The following is an 18,469-nucleotide window of genomic DNA, read 5'->3' on the forward strand; positions in this document are numbered from 1 at the left end:
TTGGAAAACCTGCAAAAGTGACATTAGATGCACAAGATGTCCATTAAAAAAGTCATCTTGAGATATATAATTTAGATCAGACTATAAATGCAAATTATTATCTCATAGCAAACATAAAGGAACATATCAATAAGCTCTATAGAGCTGAACACATCATTTATTTCTTCTTACTGACCTTCAGATAAACAATCACCAGTCACGTCCCAAATATAAAGCAGTAAAAATATCACAAACTTCAACAATCAATGTTACTGACCAGAACAAACATGAGAAACATCTACGTGTACCAGAACAATATTTGAATGTAGTCTTGGACATTGATGCTCCTCATAGCCTCAGTTCAGCCTCTGATGAATGAAACCGATCAATTTATAACAACTTGTATCAAGACGCGGCATCACAGCTGACTATTTACATGAAGCAGAGGTTCAGTGAAGAGTATCTCAGTTCATTCACTCACTCTCTCATTTACTTTCTATTACACTACATTTATTTTGCAGCTTAGTTACTTTTTAAAATGAATATTTGACACAATGTATTATATAACAAACTTTTTAAATAGAACACAATGATATAGATGAAACCAATAGTTTCCAACTTTTTTGTCTTCTGATTTCTTACAAAAATCAGTGTAGTCAGGGTCACATTTCAGATGGTGTTAACAGCTCCATTAAACAATGATTTCTCCTTCTAAACTTCTCACATGGTTTCATTTCAATAAATGTTCCAGTGAAAAATCAAAGATTAGACAAAGAGTCCAAAACCTAAAACATATTTGTGGATCAGAACTTCTTTCCTCTCCCAGTAATCATCTGACGACCCCTCACCTTTATCTGCTGTCCCCGTGTTGAAAACTGGATTTATACTAGTTCAAACCAGCTACAACAGTAACATGCTGCCGACACGCTGATGCTTCACTATCAATAATTTAATGATGTCAAATATAATCATATATCAGTGAGACAGACCAAACCATCGACTTTTCAACTTTAATATTTACTTTAACTAAGTTGTTCTACTATTGCATCTGTACTTCTTGTAATGAAGTATTTTTATGTTGCCGTTTTGGTAATTTTACATAACTAAAGGATCTGAATACTTCTTCCACCATTGGTAAGGAGCACAATAAGCTCATTTCTAAGGAGAAATAATGTCAGAAATATATTCTGAAATAAAAACTTTTCCATCTCAAGCAGCACAAACCAACAATGAGACCATCTATCTATCTCTATATATCTATATATATATATATATATATATATATATTCCTCCTTTTCCCAGTCTGCACCTCTACGCTCGTACTGACCGGTGCACCAACCTAAACCGCTGATTGTGTCAGAGATGCTCTCAGCAGCAGCAGGTGTGTCCTACAGGAAGGTACTGAGGGTGTTATCCACGGTGGCCAGCTGCAGGTACTCCGGCTGGCTGCTCTCAGACTCCACCCCTGATTTCCGGTCCTTGTCGTCGTCCTCTCCGCTCTGACTCGACAGCGGCTTCTTCCTCCGCACCGAACCTCGATAGCGGCGCTCCAGACATGTCAGGATCATGTGGGCCAGGTCCTGCTGGAGCCGCTGGAAGTTCTCTCTGGAAAACAGGGAACCGGGTTTAAACAGGCAAATCTCAAGTATGATGTCCAGGCAGAATACATGTCTGAGGGTCAGATTTAAAGTTTTGACTGTACAATGTGAGGTCATTGTTTCTAGTCTTTATGCTACACTAAGTTTATATTTATCAGTCAAAGTGTCAGAATCAAAACCACGACTACAGAACATAAAGTGAAGAGTAAAGACAGATTATTTGAGAAGAGTAAATCTCTGGAGTTGGAGTGTTTGCTCACGTTGTGGGTGGAGTAGGGAGGTCGTAGTCTTCGCCAGTTTCACCCGTCAGCCAGTAGGTTGTCTCTGTGCCTTTACCCTGGAAACACACACATATTTCTGGTCACTGGAACCAGTGTGTGGCAGTGAAATCTGCACAGCCACCATTTTTTATTTCAAAACTGGCCATCCTTTACCTTGAGATATGTTTCCCCTCTCATTTCGTACTCGAACTTGCAGTCTGTCTTCTGCAGGATATTTATAGTAGGCTGACTGACGTGGATCCGCAGGGCTGCAGGATATAAAGTGCTCGATTTATTCAATCAGGTTGACTGGTGGCTTCTGTAATTGCAGTAGAGCAATGTGCAGGCAGATGCTAATGTAAAAGAAGTGGAACGGAGGAGGTGGCTGCAGGAAATGTCATTTTAAATCAGTTTAAATGACTCTGTGCGTGCGTGTGTTTATTTGTCTGCTCACGGTGTCCTGTAGACTCCAAGCGAGACGCCGTGTTGACCGTGTCTCCGAATAAACAATATCTGGGCATCTTTATCCCCACGACACCTGCTGCACAAGGACCTGGACACAAACACACAGATGGTCAGTCAGATTCCCATCATAGACTACAGAAGAAAAAAAAAGAAAGAAGGTCGTTGAATTTAGGGAGGATATCCAGTCTACCTGAGTGCACGCCGATGCGTATCCACACTGGGATCCCAGGCAGATGTCGGAGCTGGAAGGTGCCAATGAAAGCCAGGATGTCCAGCGCCATGCGGCAGATGTCCACCGCATGCCTGTTCCCGTTTCTCTTCGGCAGGCCGGAGGCAACCATGTAGGCGTCACCGATCGTCTCTACCTGAGGACGGACGGAAGATGCGGTGATCTGTTATCCGTCTATAGATGGAGTTTCAGACCCATCACATACCTTGTAAACATCGTGGTGGTCGACGATGCTGTCGAAGCCCTTGTAGATGTCGTTGAGCATGTCCACGACCTCCATCGGGGTGCTGTACTGACACAGAGTGGTGAAGCCCACGATGTCACTGAAGTAGATGGTCACTTTGTCGTACAGCTCCGGCTCCACCACACCGCTCTCCTTCAGGCTTTTCACCACAGGGCTGGACACACAGAGACGCAGACGCAGGACACATACTGAGCCGTCAGTCCGGTTTAAATGTCCATTCGCTTACTTGAAGTTAACCGTTTCAGCCATTTATCCATCACTTTATATGTTCACCATTTTAACCATTTATCCATTAGCTAACCCTTCCAACAATCGAGGCACATTGTAGAAACAATTTATCGATTTACTTTCAGCAGTTTCACCCATCCATTTTTACCTATTGCACCTTTATCCACTTTGAAGCTAATTATTTCACTCATTTATCCCTTACATTAGTTATTTCAACCACAAGCTAGAAATTTCAAAAGGTTTCGCCATTACTTTAAGCTAACTTTTTGAACCATTTCTTTAAGCTAAATAATCGATCAATTAGCCTATTTTCAGTTAACTATTTAACTCGTCACTACGTTGAGGAAACTATTCCATCAATTCATCCATATTAGTTGGTATTTCAAATGTTTTTGCATTACTATGGACTTTTAAAGCCATTCATTACTTTCAGCTAATGCAACTGTTGAGTACATTTATCTAACTATATCCACCACTTACTCATTAGCTTTGGCCAACTGTTTTTTTGCTTCCCTGCCTGCTTGCCAACTCTCCTTTTATTTGGAGGCACATGTTGAGGTGTTACGGTGCTGACATGACTCAATATGTGGAATTATTTTTTTAAATAACAAGTTACTTAACCTTAAAGAAGTTGGTGTTTAACAGGCTACTCCTGGTTGGGAGTCACTGGGCTCATACTGTGTTTCCAGCTACTGTTTTCTGTTTGTTCACAGTGTATTTAGAACCAGAAATAATTCTCTGAGTGTGATGAGTGTATGGTTTTGGTGACCGTGTTCTGCGTGCTCCTTTAAACAGACCGAGGGAGCAGCATGAAGTTGAGGCAGTCGGCTCGATCCCTCTCTGCTTTGTACAGGACCGTCCTCTCCTCCACCAGGTGCTCCAGGTTCCTGGAATACATCTGCAGCCGTCTGATCATGTTGTCCATGTAGCTCTCGTTGTCCTGGTTATGGATGTTACTGGAGGAGAAGGAAATGAAAACGTTTAGTTTCAGTGAAACAACTAGAGACGTGTACCACAGGCTGTAAGATCAGTGGGCGTGATTACCTGATGATTCTCCCCAGGCAGTTTTCTACCTTCTTAAAATCGGGTCTTTTTTCTGGGTCCTCATCCCAACAGCTTTTTATCAGTGTGTACACCTGGGAGTCAGAGGACGCAAAGCTTTAAAGACACATCAGACACAACAATGCATGCAGGGAGATGAAAGGGAGACCAAACCTCTGATTCATTCTCTGAAAGCATCTCCAAGTTAAGATCAGGTCTGAAGTAGGATGTGATGACCCTGGACAGCTTTTCTGAAAGGAAACACAGAAATCTGTTTAAATGACGATATAATAAAGTGCGTGTCAAAGCAAAGCAATGACTCTGCATCAAACAGGCCTCGATCGACTCCTTCTTACAAAAACAGAAGCCTCTAATCTCAGTTTGATTCAAATCTACTTGACCATAACCGTCCTGTACTGTATCCGAGCTCATGAGTGTGGTTTTGATTTTGGACTTTGGTGGAGTTGAGCGTTTAGCACCTGATCGGTCGGAGCAGGACTTGCTGTAGAAGGTGCTCTTCCTGAGAACAATCTCCTGAGCGATGATGGCGAAGCTGTAGACGTCTCCTTTCTGAGAGGTGCCCTCTATCCTCAGATGCTCCGGAGCTGTCCACAGGTCTGAGAGGATGAAGGAGCGTCGGGAGGTGGGAGTAGAAGAAAGTGAAGAAAGGACCAAAACCGTAAGGAGGTACGACGTAGTTGTAGACTGTGGCTTTACCTTGGCCGGGGCTGAGGAAGGCGTTGCAGCCAAAGTCTGTGATCTTCACCACCATGCGATTGTCCACCACACAGTTGGTGGACTTGAGGCGGCCGTGCACCTGGACGTCGCTGGCATGGAGGTAGGACATGCCCTGCACAGAGGAGTCACACACTGGGAGCGTCAGACAGGAGCAGACACACTCTCCAATGATGCAGGTTTACAGTGAATCAAAGAGAGCAGAGTCATCCATGATGTTTAGTGACCTCTACTGGCAGCTCGACAAAACTGCAGCAGCAATTCCTAATTATAAACCCGTGTATCATCCAAATGCTCCTCTGCTGGCGTGTACCTTAATACTCCCCTAAGAGCTATAACTGGAGCTAATGCTTTAGTAAGAACATTTTTAATCACACTGCAAACTGACAGTTTCAGGTGCACTATTGCATGTGCCTTTCCTTTCTGATATAGATTTATAAATCGAGGGATAATTGTGCATTCAATTCAGAACAACAGGTAAAGTGGTGCCACAGTTTAGATTAAGTATTTATTTTTGATGTTTTTTAAGTTGCTTTTTAATTGTTGTTCTTTTCTAAATAGATGCTTTAACATATAGAACTTTAGTAAGTAACTAAAAAAACAGTGGAAATTTAGTCACAGAACATTGAATGAATCACGAGGCTTTTAGACGTGTTTTATACTTTGTTTCACACTTGTCATTTGATTGTTTTATACATTTAAATAAGACCATTGTCCCCATACAAGGACATCATCTTTTTCAAAAACAACTTCCTGTTCAAAGACGGTGCTTAGTTTTTATACTTGTGTGGTCCCAATGATCCCAAATAACTAGACAACTTTAAAGTTCAGGTCTTTTGGATGGCAAGTTGGACACGTACTTTCCTTTTTGAGGAAGAAAATATAACGTCTTGTAATTTCAGCTATTTATTGGCACTTTTCGTTTTAAAAGATCCTGCTTACGTCCAACTTCATAAATACGTCCATGATCTTGTCAATACAAGTACTAAAATTCAAGATTAAAAAGTAACAACTGATGACATAGTGCTCAACACTACTGTTATGACTCAGATCTTTAACAGAACACACAATCCTGTGATTTATTACAGAGGAACATATTGTCCCCGACACGGCTAATGATTTATGTTGTTGAACGATTCCTGCATGTCGCTTCTTTATGACACGTGATCGTTATTCATCTCCAGAGCAGTGAGTTACGTGTCAAATCACACATGTAGCGCCTGATCTTTGATCATCTTTAATACCGAGAGTTTCTGTCTCACCATGGCGATGTCGTACATGACGGAGATCTTGAACTCCCAGTCCATGAAGGTCTCATCTGGGTATGAAACCTTGTCATTCAGCACATACTGGATGAAAACAGGGACAGATCGTGTGTTTTAAATGACTTGTACATGAAATGATGCTGTGGTCTGGTAAAATCAGATTATTCTGCATTTATTTTTGTTGCTTGTTTCTACTTTTGCACTGATGTGTGTGCATGCCGTACGTACTCTGAGCGACCCCCGCTCTGCGTACTCGAACACTCCGAACACACCCTGATCAAACTTCACAGTGCCATAAAACTTTGTGAGGTTGTAATAGTCGATGTGCAGCAGCTGCAGGGGAAAAGGAAAAAAAAAAAAAGACATCGAACATTAGGCTAGAGCTTGGATGAATATTAACAAAGAAAACAGTCAATAAAAGGAGATCAAATCAATGAAACCACAGCGTAAAAAAAACATCAGCTGCGTGTTCATCTCACCGCGTTGAGTTCTATCTTCTGGGCTTTATTGAAGTTTCCATCCGAGTTTTTCAGCTCCTTCAGGATCACGATCTGGAAACATCACATCAGCACCGATCAAATTACATCTTGTACTCAGTGTAAAAGCAGTTTCATTCATTTCATTCATTACCTTCTTATCGTAGAACGCACGGCGGATCTTGAAATTCACGTTTTTCCTCTCCTTTTCAATCTGATCGGAGAAGATGAAGGTTACTGTAGAAACTCAAACCTCTCAGAGAAAATAAGCTTCTGCTTCACTTGATTGCAGGTTTCTGACTTTAGGATGCTGCTAGTACTTTCTGAATGAGGCTGAGTGACAGGTTTACATCTTATCTACCTCCAGGGAGATGACGTTGTGTTCGTCGCTCTCCAGCAGTGTGATGAGATCAGCGTTAACGTGGGACCAGCGCTTCCTGAGCAGCCGATCTCTCTGGTTCTGTCTGCACAAGGGGAAAAAAATACACCATTAGAGGATTAAATACTCACACAGGGTAGACCTCTGGTTCCCAAGACATGCAACTAAATATGTGCTGGCCCTTATTTAGTGTCAGTTTTGTAAATTTTACACAACAATTTTAGCTAGTTCTAAAATCAGGACAAATTAGACCTTTTTCACTGAACATACAGGATGTACACTAGATATACGGAAATTTTAAGAAAATCTTTGATTAAATCATATTGTGTGCTATGGCATACCTGCAAAAAATAAAGGCAATGGTGGCCACGACAACCACTGTGACGGCCAACACGATGACGATGATGTTGTGAATTGCAGGGCCTGCGGTTGTAAGAACGAAGAAAGGAAAAATACACAACTTCATTTCAAAGTTAATGAAGTTAACGACTCGTTATGTAAATTTTGAATAACAGGACAACAAATAAAACTGAGGCTAAAGACGTGCTTCATTTTTCTACCAGACTGCTGAAGACTAAGATTCACGCTCTCTGATCCTGCGAGGTTATGATGAGGATTGTAAACATGGTCTCTGATCACTTACATTGGAAGATCATTAGGAATTATTATCTTTTAACCACTAATCTGAAAAAAAAAAACCAGTTATTTATGGTTTGAACCAGCTTGAACGTGACATGAACATTTAAAAAGATGAACTCTCCCTGATCGTAGCAAATACGAGACAAACTGACCAACTGTCAGAGAGAACTTGTCACTTCATTGTCAGTTTTTATTTTAATCTAGTTTGTAACGCGTTGAAAAGCCTCCGACGAGATTCTGATCTTTAACGAACATTATTTCTTCACTATAAAACAAGAACACGACGAGTTTGATCTCAGATCACAATACTGCTGCCTGATAGCACATCATGTTCGCGAATGATCACTTACCGCTGTCAGCTAAGCTCAGAGGTGTGTGTGTGTGTGTGTGTGTGTGTGTGTGTGTGTGTGTGTGTGTGTGTGTGTGTGTGTGTGTGTGTGTGTGTGTGTGTGTTAGCCGTACGGTGTTCTGGTTTGAAATTAGGAAGTTTTCTCCCCCAGATGAAGGAAGGCTTCGTGTCCACCACTGTCGTTCGGTTGTGCTCAGTGTCGAAAGAGAATAAAATCTTGTACTGAGGACGACATGAAAGAACGACAACATTTCAGCATAAAATCAAAAGCAAGAGATTCAAACAAAAATGTCAAAATAATGAACATAAGGTACCTTGTTGTCAGTGGTGGTGTAAATGACTGAGAAATTCACATCTCTGTCTCCATATTCGTCCAGCTTGTAGTATCCAGCACTTCCTGAACAAAACCATACAAACACCTTCATACACAAACAGTCCCTTTAATGGGTGTCTTCATTATAGAGGCTACCAGCTGGTGCACTGTGGTGTTTCGTGATATGATTCAACATGCATTTTTTTTTTTTTTGCAATCGGTGAAAAAACAATTAAGACAGTCAGACCTCACATAATTAATTACCAGCTGGGGGTGTCACACCCCCAGTTACACACAGGCTACTTCCAGCTGCGGCCTGCGAGCTTATAACGCATCATCTTTTCAGCATGTCAGTGAAAAACACAAGTTGATAAAAGTGACAGCAGTTGACAGCCTCCATCTGGTCGACCTCACGGCCACCAGTGTCGGCTCTCAGGTCAGCAGGATCCTGGGGAATGATCTGGAGGTTTTCACCGTCTTGGAGGAGATTTAAGTCCAGCCTTGCACACTTTAAATATTTCATCAGCTCATTGTAGTAGTTCAATATGTTTGACTGGGACTAGTTTTAGGGCAAAAATGACTAAATGCTACGACCAGTATGCTAACATGCTGACAGTGTCACTGTTAACATGAAGGTCTGCATGCTTCCCATTTCAGCGTGTTATGTTTACCATGTGTAGGGGTCACTCAATGTGAAAATGGGGGCAGATTGCAGAGTACTGCTAAAGTGTGCAGCAACATTTCAGGCACGACCTTGAACGACCTTTACTCATCTGCACAGAGTCAGGACCCTGAAGAAAGCCCCGTCAGTCCTGACTGATCTTAGCCAGCCCCAAAGGGCTTACATTGCTTCTGTTTGGCCGCAGGCACTAAATACCAACATGCAGACAAATAGATTCTCTTTTCTCCCAGCTGCCATTGACCTTGACCCAATGATAATAAAGACTTCCTTGATCCGCCATTCTTACCATTAAAGGATATGTCTCTGAAGTAATTCACGTTCATAAACTCCATCTGTTCCAGCTCCGTCTGATTTTTTTCAGCGATTTCTCTCATCACTTGGCCGATCAGCAGCACCGAGTCATGGTACGCAGCCACGTAGTCATTCATCTGCGCAGAGGGAGACAGACAGATGGTTGGAACGGCTCTCAGTCAATTCCTGTCAGAACTGTTAACACACCGTTATTTAGAAAGAGGTGTTTCTGTACGGAAATATCCGAGATAGTTACCTCAAAACAAAAACTGTCAAGTTAATGACTAAATAAAATCAGAGGTAACTGAGACTATGTCAATGTTTGGGTGTCCACTCACCTACCGTGTACTGGAGTCAGTACTCAGTAGGTGAGTGGACACCAATAACAGCTGCGTCCTCTAAAAATCAAAAGGGATAGTTCTTCATTTTGGTGCTCAGAAAAACCCGTGGAGGCAGCTAAGAAAGTCTTGCTAAATAGATAAATAAATAAACAAAAGCCTGTAAAAATCAGTTTTTCTTTAATATTTAATATTTATTTCCCTAAATGTCCAACCCTTATTTCACAGCGTGATTTTGGACTCCCGCGTCCTCACCGTCTTGTTGCCTTTTTGGTCGGAGTTGGTGAAGTAATTTCTGGTGTTGGGCATCGTCAGCACAAACACGTTCTTCATCTCTGGCATGGAAGATGTGTTGGTGTAGTAGATGTCACTGTGTGGAGGAGGCGGAGGGGATGCTGTTAATTTACAGAGCTGCATGCGCATCATACTTCACAGGAATACCTCATTCCCATGTTTACATAGATACATCTTTAGACTCGTACTTTAAAAGTCATTTCTTTTTTTTTTTTATCACAGCGAAATTTCAAAAGATCAAAAAAGACTGAACAATATGTACAAATATAACCTTAACTATTAATGGAAATTATTAAATGTCAGTGTCAGAGCCATATATTCACACAAATATTAGTAAATAGTTAAATTAGTAATTTTAGCTGTATAGTTTCTGACCCCGACTTTGCCAGATACAGATAATGGATGGATAATTGTGCTTGTTAGGTAGTTTAGTAAAAGCTGCAGTCTAGACACAAAATTCTTTGATTGTGCTCACCATGTTGAGCATTGTTGTACTTGCAGTGCTTTAATTGGTTATTGAATTGACCGTGTTTTACCTGGATTGTATTTGAAGACTTAAGTAAAGGTTTTTTTTAGGGTTAGTTCACCTTCCACCTTACCAACATAAACTGTGATTGTCTGTAGGTGGGCAGACAGAAAATATACATTTATATACAATAACTGTTTCAAAAAAAAAAAAAAAAATCATTATGCTACGAAATGGTAATTTTATGCACGTATCCACATTCGTTATCGCTATTATAGACAAAATGAGGAACAGGTGATTTTAAAAGGTCAGCCCATCGTGTATCCATTACTTTGAGCTTACTGTTTCGGCTGAGTATTCATTGCTTTTGGCAAACTGTCCACGACAATGAGTGAAAACATGTCGCCGTAACAAATACGGGAAGTACCAGAAAAGAGGAGAAAGACGAGATAAAAAAAAAACACGACTAAGTTAGAGATGCGAAAAGAGATGAAAGAATACGCGACACTGACTTGTAAAGATCGATGAGGATGAAGAGAATATCGCTGCCGTCTGTCGCGTTAGAGGCATTTTTCGCCTCCATTATGTCCGTCGGTGACCCGCACATGATGAACACTGCAAACAAAGCGGTGGCATGTTTAACCTGTAGGTGGCTATAAAACTCTGATTTACATGTATATCGCCACTTCAACCTTTAAAAGTTAGTACCAAACTAAAATGTTTGGTCGCATCAGCGTGAAACAAAAGAAATACAGAGTCTTAATTTGAAGCTGACTAAAAACAGTCATTATCAACCTCTAAAAGTCACTTAGAAATGTTTTTTTTTTTTTAAAGTATAAAGAGAGCTCCTGTAGGAAACAGAGTGTATTGTGTAAATAAATAAAAACTGTAAACGTACAATGGCTTGTCCTGTTTCTGGGTGATTTAAGTACGTTTATCAGGTCTTCAGGTCTGCGCAGAACCACTCGATTCACTTCTTTGGCAAACCCGTTCATGTCGGCATCCAGTGCATTCATATACCTGCAGAAGAAAACCACTGTGAATTCCTCCTTAAAAAAAAAAAGAACATATTTACAGACCTTTGGACTATTGACTCTAACAATTTTACATTTTAAATGCCAGAATCACCTGATTGTATAATAAAGATCCAGAGTTTCTCTTTGAAGACACCACCTGAGTGACTCACCAGAAGCAGTCCTCGGTGTTGGCACTCTTCTTGTAAACATAGGCCGTGTCCCACTGAGGTTTGACCACGTTGATCTCTGACCAGAAGTTAATGAAGAACCAGGAGAGCTTGCGGGCGGGCGGCAGGAGTCGCTGAAGGTTGAGCGTGTTGTCGCAGGAGACGCCGAAGCTTCCCGCCGAGATGACGGGTGTCTTCAACTTCATGCCGAAATTAGCACTGACAGGAGACAATGAGAAACAGGAAAGGGATGAGAGAGAGAGACAGATGATGGTGTCTACACTGTTGGGATAAAGGGAATAATGTCCCCAATGCAAAGTGAGTGTATTTGTATTTTAGATACGTTAACGGTGTTTGGTTTTTTTCCAATAATCGGAACAACTGTGGACATGAAGGCCAGAAAAACCAGCACTTACTCAAATATCGTGAAGGTAGCAATGGTGCAGGTGGGCCCGAGCACAGCACATCCCAAACTATTTGATTCCTGCAAAATAAAACGGAGCGCAGTGTGAGTCTTTGTCGGTTCACCGCTACCTGGAGGACAGGAGGCTGATGATGTCATTGGGGACAGGAGGCTGATGATGTCATTGGGGACAGGAGGCTGATGATGTCATTGGGGACAGGAGGCTGATGGTGTCATTGGGGACAGGAGGCTGATGATGTCATTGGGGACAGGAGGCTGATGATGTCATTGGGGACAGGAGGCTGATGGTGTCATTGGGGACAGGAGGCTGATGGTGTCATTGGGGACAGGAGGCTGATGATGTCATTGGGGACAGGAGGCTGATGGTGTCATTGGGGACAGGAGGCTGATGGCGTCATTGGGGACAGGAGGCTGATGACGTCATTGGGGACAGGAGGCTGATGACGTCATTGGGGACAGGTGTGTCTCAGGCGGGAGAGTGGGCCGTCCACTAATTGCGGGGTTGGTGGTTAATACTGATGGTGATTACAACACGGGAAGCCACGTGCAACACATGCAGCTCAGGTGGTTGAATAGTTAAAACACACAGTTGCTCGGCAACGGCAAAGTGGACAGGTCTAGAAGCTCCACTGGCTAACAGTTTAGTGAAATGTAAAGACACAGAGGGAAAATATGAGGCGGTTGTGAAGATCAACATTTTCCTCAGACGTAGCTATGATCTAAGTTATGAAAACAACCTCACCACGAGTAAAATTGCAATATATTTGTTTTAAACATTCAACGAAAGATGAACTTCTGCCATTTCTGTAAACGTCAGAACACACGTCACAACTCAGGAACTTGAGGCCCGTACCTTTTTTTTTTAAACTTAATTTAACTTAACTTAAACGTTTTCAGTTCCAACGTTGTGAAAATATAGTTAAAAAAAAAAAAAAAAAAAGGCCTTGCGGTTCACTGTTGTCTAAACTGAACTGGGGAAAATGAAGCTTAGAGCCTGATCGGTTCTGTTGCAGATGTTAATCCCGAGACACAAAACCAGCTGTGCGTGTTGACGGAGGTGTTGAACTCACCATGAGGTTGGTGAGCTCCGACACTCCTTCACACTGAGTGCTCACGCAGCCTACTCGCGGATACAATGTCGTGTCGAAGCCTCCGAAGTTGGCCGTAATATTGAACTTCACATCTGTAACGTGGTCGTGAGCAGAAAGACAAGGATCCAGATGTTACTGTGCAGGACTCCTGAATGCTGCGATGTCAAAGAAGGTTACTTTCCAAAACTTTAACCGAGCAGGTTAAATCTAGCAAAAAATCTGCTAATGACAATAATCACAAATCCAGTTTTTGTCTACTTTTGTGTCATAATTCACTGAACAGTAGATTTGCTATCACAGAAAACTGAAGTAGAAACCGAAATAAACGGTGTGGTGCTAACTAGACAGTCATTATAACAGTAATAATAACATCTGGCAGGAGGTGCAGGGGTGAATTAACCCGACAAATTTATAAATTTGTATTTGACCAAGCAATCACAAACACCAGAGGCCTTTAACTAATGTAGCATATTAATCCATCCACAAGTCACAATTTATAGCCTAATAACTTATCACACAGACCAAAGGTCCTTTTGGTTTATTGTATAATGACCCATTAATTTTTTGCAAAAATAATACATAAACAAATTTATTCAAATTGCAAAAGCTATTCACACATTAATTTAGTTACATACACAGTTGATCATGTTCTCACACTACAGATCAAAGTATTATTACCTATATTTCTCTGTACACATGTTTAGATGTTCATATTTAATTACCTTGTGCAGCATTAATTGCTGAGTCCTTCTCTATGGCCTCTAATATTGTTCCCCCCACGTACTTCAGGCTCCAGGGAGACTCTTCATCATCCAGCAGGATCACATTCATTGTATCGCCGTCCAGACACGGTCTGGTGCTCAGACACGGAGTTACAAGAACCCCCAAGGTGAACAAACACAAGCACCATGTACCTCGGCCCATTCTCAGCACTGAGGTCACTGTGTATATTTATGGTCTGTTAAAGAGAGTCCATGGTACGCTGAAGGCTTTTTTTCCCCCCACTTGATCCACTGATCCAGAGTCCAGTAAGTGTACCGTGTCTTGAAGTCCCCAAACAATCCAAAAACGTCCTCTTCACTTTTGGTCTGCGGACATAAATTTTTGTCCAATTCACAGAGTCCGTCCTGAAAAGTATAATGTACACAAGCAATATCCAGGACCCGAGTTTTCTCTTCTGGGATGTGTGCCTTCCAGCTTCACGCCTCATTTGTTCCTCTGAGCAGCCGCTCACCCGTCCTTTCTACAGCACCATGTTAATATACAACCTTTAAAGACACAGAGGCAGGCCATATAAATTTCTCCGTCTTGTTGTGCAGGCTTGAAACAGACAAACACACAGAGCGCATGTTTCAGCTGGTTGTTTAGTTGATTTACTGCTAACACACAAAGATTATTCAATAACAAATTACTTTAATATTTCAGTAAAAATAAGACAACCGGTTTTTTTTTTATATATATATCGGTGTGATTTAAGCCTAAATAATCTGAGTGATGATGACAATCACTGTGTGATGGTGAGATTTTGCACACATGTAACTTCTGGAAAACAATCTAACATCCTGTAATATTGTAGAGGGCATTTATCGGGACTGAGGTGTGAGGTGACGGCTATAGTGATGCTCAGTGGATACATCTGTCCATCACACGATGCAGCGTATGTCTCTAAGGAACAATACCTCCCTCGTAGACAGTCGAAGTTAAACAGGAACAACACTTGTTTTTTAGTGGCATTTAACAAACACCATTTACCCTCGAGAGGATGCTGAAGTATGACAAATAAATTAAAGTAAAATATATGAACTTTATTTGTCATTTAGGGTTCAGGTGAAGCAATGTAATTATCTACATTAATAAACCGAAGTTTGTTTGGCTCATCTGTTCTGGAAAGTTCAGTTTGAATCACTTTTAAGCAAAACAAGGTTGCATTTAAATTAATAGAAATCAGCCGGCAGGAATGAACAAATGAGCTCTCGCTCTGTCCTGTCTGACATAGAAACAGTGATGAAAAGAACAATTATTGGAAAGTTTGTTGGGAACGAAAACAGATTTGGTAAGAAACAAAAGACACTTCGAGATAGAAACAGTTGGAATGACAAAACAACAGAAGACATCTGTGTGCGTGTGTCCTCGTGTACACCTCAGAGATATGAAGGCAGATAGCAATCAGACACACACCTCATAAACGTATAAATTTCTGAATGACACCTGAGAAGTATTGAAGGGAAAAAAAAAGAGAAGAACAAAGGTTGTTCAGGCTGTAAAACTCCTCACAGATAGCGTGCCTGTACTGTGAAACCACACACACACCTGTTGATTCACTTCAAGAGGCTTTTTCTCCTGCTTATCTGCACCACATGTGGATGTCCAGACTCTGCAATACAGTCACTGGGGACTGAATGAAGTCTATATTAAAGTCATTATTACCAACTGAGAGTGCTCTCACTCAGTTAATACGATCTCTCCGCTTGAATTAAATCTAAATTATTTTACACACAGTCAGACACACACAGCCGCACACAAAAACACACTCAAAATTATCAGTCGACGACTAAATGCACTTCCTCTCCACATCACAAATATGTTGTTAATCACTGTGACATCGAGGGAACCAACCTGAACATGGCAATAAAAGTTTTGTCTGTGTGTGTGTGTGTGTGTGTGTGTGTGTGTGTGTGTGTGTGTGTGTGTGTGTGTGTGTGTGTGTAGAGCCTACGTAGACAACAAAATGATACAAGTAAAAATAAAGCAATAAATATGTTAGTTAAATTACATTTAAAATGCAGTGGCGTGGTGAACTGACTGAGGGAATGAAGTTGTGGGAACTGAAGCTGGCAGAAGAACACGTTGGGATTATTGATTGATTTTACCACCCCACCACCAAAGTTTAGACTTTTCTATGTATCTTAATAGATGTGACCTAAAACATCTTCAGATTTTCAAACAAGTCCAGAAAGAGAGAGCAAAATACATCAGACTCGGTCATTTATTTTTTAAGGAAAATGATCCAACATTACAGATGTGTGAGTGTGAGGTATGTGAACCTTTGTTGTGAGAGTCATTATATAAACTTTATCTGTAACTGTTGATCAGTTCTGCACTTTGGTTTGAAGGGATTTCAGCCCGTTCCTGCATACAGAGCAGCTGCATCTCTGACATGCTGGTGAGTTTCCCCACATGAACGATCACTTGAGGTCTTTCTACAACATTACCATTAGATTCAGTTCAGCACTTTGACTGCCATTTCAAAACATTAACTTTATTTTTCCTTAACCATTCTTTGACAGAACAATTTTTGTGTCATTGTCTTGCTGCATGATATACTTTCTCGAAATTCAGTTCATTGAGTTGATTCGGGACTCATTGTTTCATCACTGACGCCAAGCCGTCCTGGCCCAGATGCAGCAAAACAGGCCCAAACCATGATACTACCACCACCATGTTTCACAGATAAGGTTCTTACGTTGGACTGCGTGTGTTTTTTCTTTCTCCAAACATAATGCTTTTCATTTAGTTTGGTCTCATCTGTCCACAAAACATGTTTGCAGCAGCCTTCTGGCTCGTCCATGTAATCTTTAGCAAACTTCAGTAGGGCAGAAATGTTCTTTTTGGAGTCCGATAGCTTTCTGCCCTTCAGTGTTCAGTGGTCTCCTGATGGTGGACTCATGGACATTAACATTAGTCAATGTGTGAAGAGCTCATGGATAGTGTAACCTTTTCTAGCCTGATGAGCATCAACAACTCTTTCTCTGCTCAGACTGTGACTGATTCCTGTTCTTTAAATAAAACGAGGTGCCCACTCACACCTGATTCATTGATTCTCATTCTCAATTGATTCTATCATTGATTGAACACACCTGAGTCTAATTTCACCTTCAAATTAACTGCTAATCTTGGAAGTTAACTTACTTTTACCACACTTTTCACAGATATGTAATATTAGATCATTCTTCTCAATTAATAGAGTACCAAGTATTATATTTTAGTGTCATTTGTTAAATTGGGTTCTTCTTATTTTCTTTTAGGATGGTAAAAATCTGATGATGTTTTAGGATATATTTCTGAAGAATATATATTCACAGATGGTAAGTCAGGAAACCTGTCAGAAAAACAGTCCTGTTAGGAGCTGGTTCCTATGATTTCTTTAATCAGAGAAATCAGGTGCTCAAATTAAAACAATTCAAACTTTTGACTACAATAAGACATATTGCTACAATTTTGAGGTTTACAAGATACCGATCAATATAAAACGTCACGTCTAAAAACTAAACAAACACAGTATGTATGAATCGGACCAAAGTCCTCTCATTACCACCTCATGATTAACCTCATGTTTGCTTTCTTTGTCATTTTCATATTATCATTGTCTATTCTATTGATTTCTCTTTATACCTGAAACATTTTCAGCCTCACTTTCTTTTTCTTTTCTTTTTTTTCAAATATATTCAATAGGCTTATTTTACCCTCTTAATATTCTTCGAACTCACACACATAGGCATCATGAAAGCAGTGCACCCACTGAGAGAACCTGAAAACGATGAAAACAAGGCATTAAAATCAGACATTTCTATTTACATTCATACATTTTTCTGTATTTTTTTTTTCATCCCACTGTGCTGTAAGGATGAAGTGTGACAGACCTGGTAAATAGATGTCCTGTGTCTTTATTTGTTTGACATAAAAAGGCAGAGAAGATTTGAAAAGTTAAATGGGACAGTTCACGTTTCTCTCCTTCTCCTCATTCTCCTCAACACATTACTGACATCTAGTGGTCAGAATTATTGTCTTAACAAAACAGGCTAATGATAAACAGTAGTTTACTATTCTCTGTATTATTACACTTGCACATTTCAAATGCTGTTTTTATTGTGTACATTTGCAGTAGTGTATATTTTTGTACTTATCTGGAAATTGTATATATATATATATATATATATATATTTGTTGTGTTAATGTTTCTCACTTTGTATAGCTACTTGTCTCTTATGTTAGTTTTTGATTGTAATGTATCATAACACCAAGACAAATTTCTTGAATGTAAAAATATTACTTATTGGCGATAAACTGATTCTGAACTCTAAAACAGTTTTGTATAATAGAGTATATTCTGCTGTGTCTTTGAGTGTCTCGGTCTGTCAGCGGCGGCCTTTGTTTCTTGTCAGCGAGATGAAAGCCTATTTTTGCCCATTTGTGTTTTTTGTCATGACCTTTTTCACTGACTCTCATGTCTTAAAGCCACCAAAGACAGTCATGTAATTGAATCAGCAGGTTATCAGTGCAGGGATGCCCTCTAATGGACAGGACATGGACATGAAACAAGACGAAAACCACATGCAGATGAATATTTCCCAAAATCGTGCACAGCTGTCTGAGAAATTGAGACAGAGCTCGTTGCAAAAACTTTGTCAAAGTTAAGAGGGCTCTTAAAATAACTGCCCTAGTTATTCCACTTTGTACTAACACCAAGAAGGATCGGAGAGACGGAGAGAAAATCCAGCCT

The 18,469-nt window shown here is 40.6% G+C and overlaps 1 protein-coding gene across 1 annotated transcript; it reads right to left on the reverse strand.

Annotated features, from left to right (window-relative positions):
- Positions 1-137: 137 nt before the first annotated feature.
- Positions 138-18,417, reverse strand: gucy2cb (guanylate cyclase 2Cb). The gene is made up of 27 exons (XM_069156059.1): positions 13,692-18,417; positions 12,949-13,061; positions 11,871-11,938; positions 11,458-11,673; positions 11,170-11,291; positions 10,784-10,886; positions 9,767-9,881; positions 9,169-9,310; positions 8,202-8,284; positions 8,001-8,109; positions 7,241-7,322; positions 6,882-6,984; positions 6,675-6,734; positions 6,524-6,595; positions 6,273-6,377; positions 6,042-6,128; positions 4,762-4,894; positions 4,524-4,661; positions 4,219-4,295; positions 4,048-4,139; positions 3,801-3,959; positions 2,737-2,929; positions 2,493-2,667; positions 2,292-2,390; positions 2,012-2,106; positions 1,838-1,914; positions 138-1,584 (listed from the first exon to the last, which is right to left on the reverse strand). The coding sequence occupies exons 1-27, from the start codon at positions 13,891-13,893 to the stop codon at positions 1,368-1,370; spliced, it is 3,237 nt and encodes a 1,078-aa protein (XP_069012160.1). The 5' UTR covers positions 13,894-18,417; the 3' UTR covers positions 138-1,367.
- Between the last annotated feature and the right edge of the window lie 52 nt (positions 18,418-18,469).

This window comes from Embiotoca jacksoni, unplaced genomic scaffold, assembly GCF_022577435.1.
Source record: "Embiotoca jacksoni isolate LCO1_2020_lvr unplaced genomic scaffold, fEmbJac1.0.p SCAF_20, whole genome shotgun sequence".
NCBI classification, from domain to species: Eukaryota; Metazoa; Chordata; class Actinopteri; family Embiotocidae; genus Embiotoca; species Embiotoca jacksoni.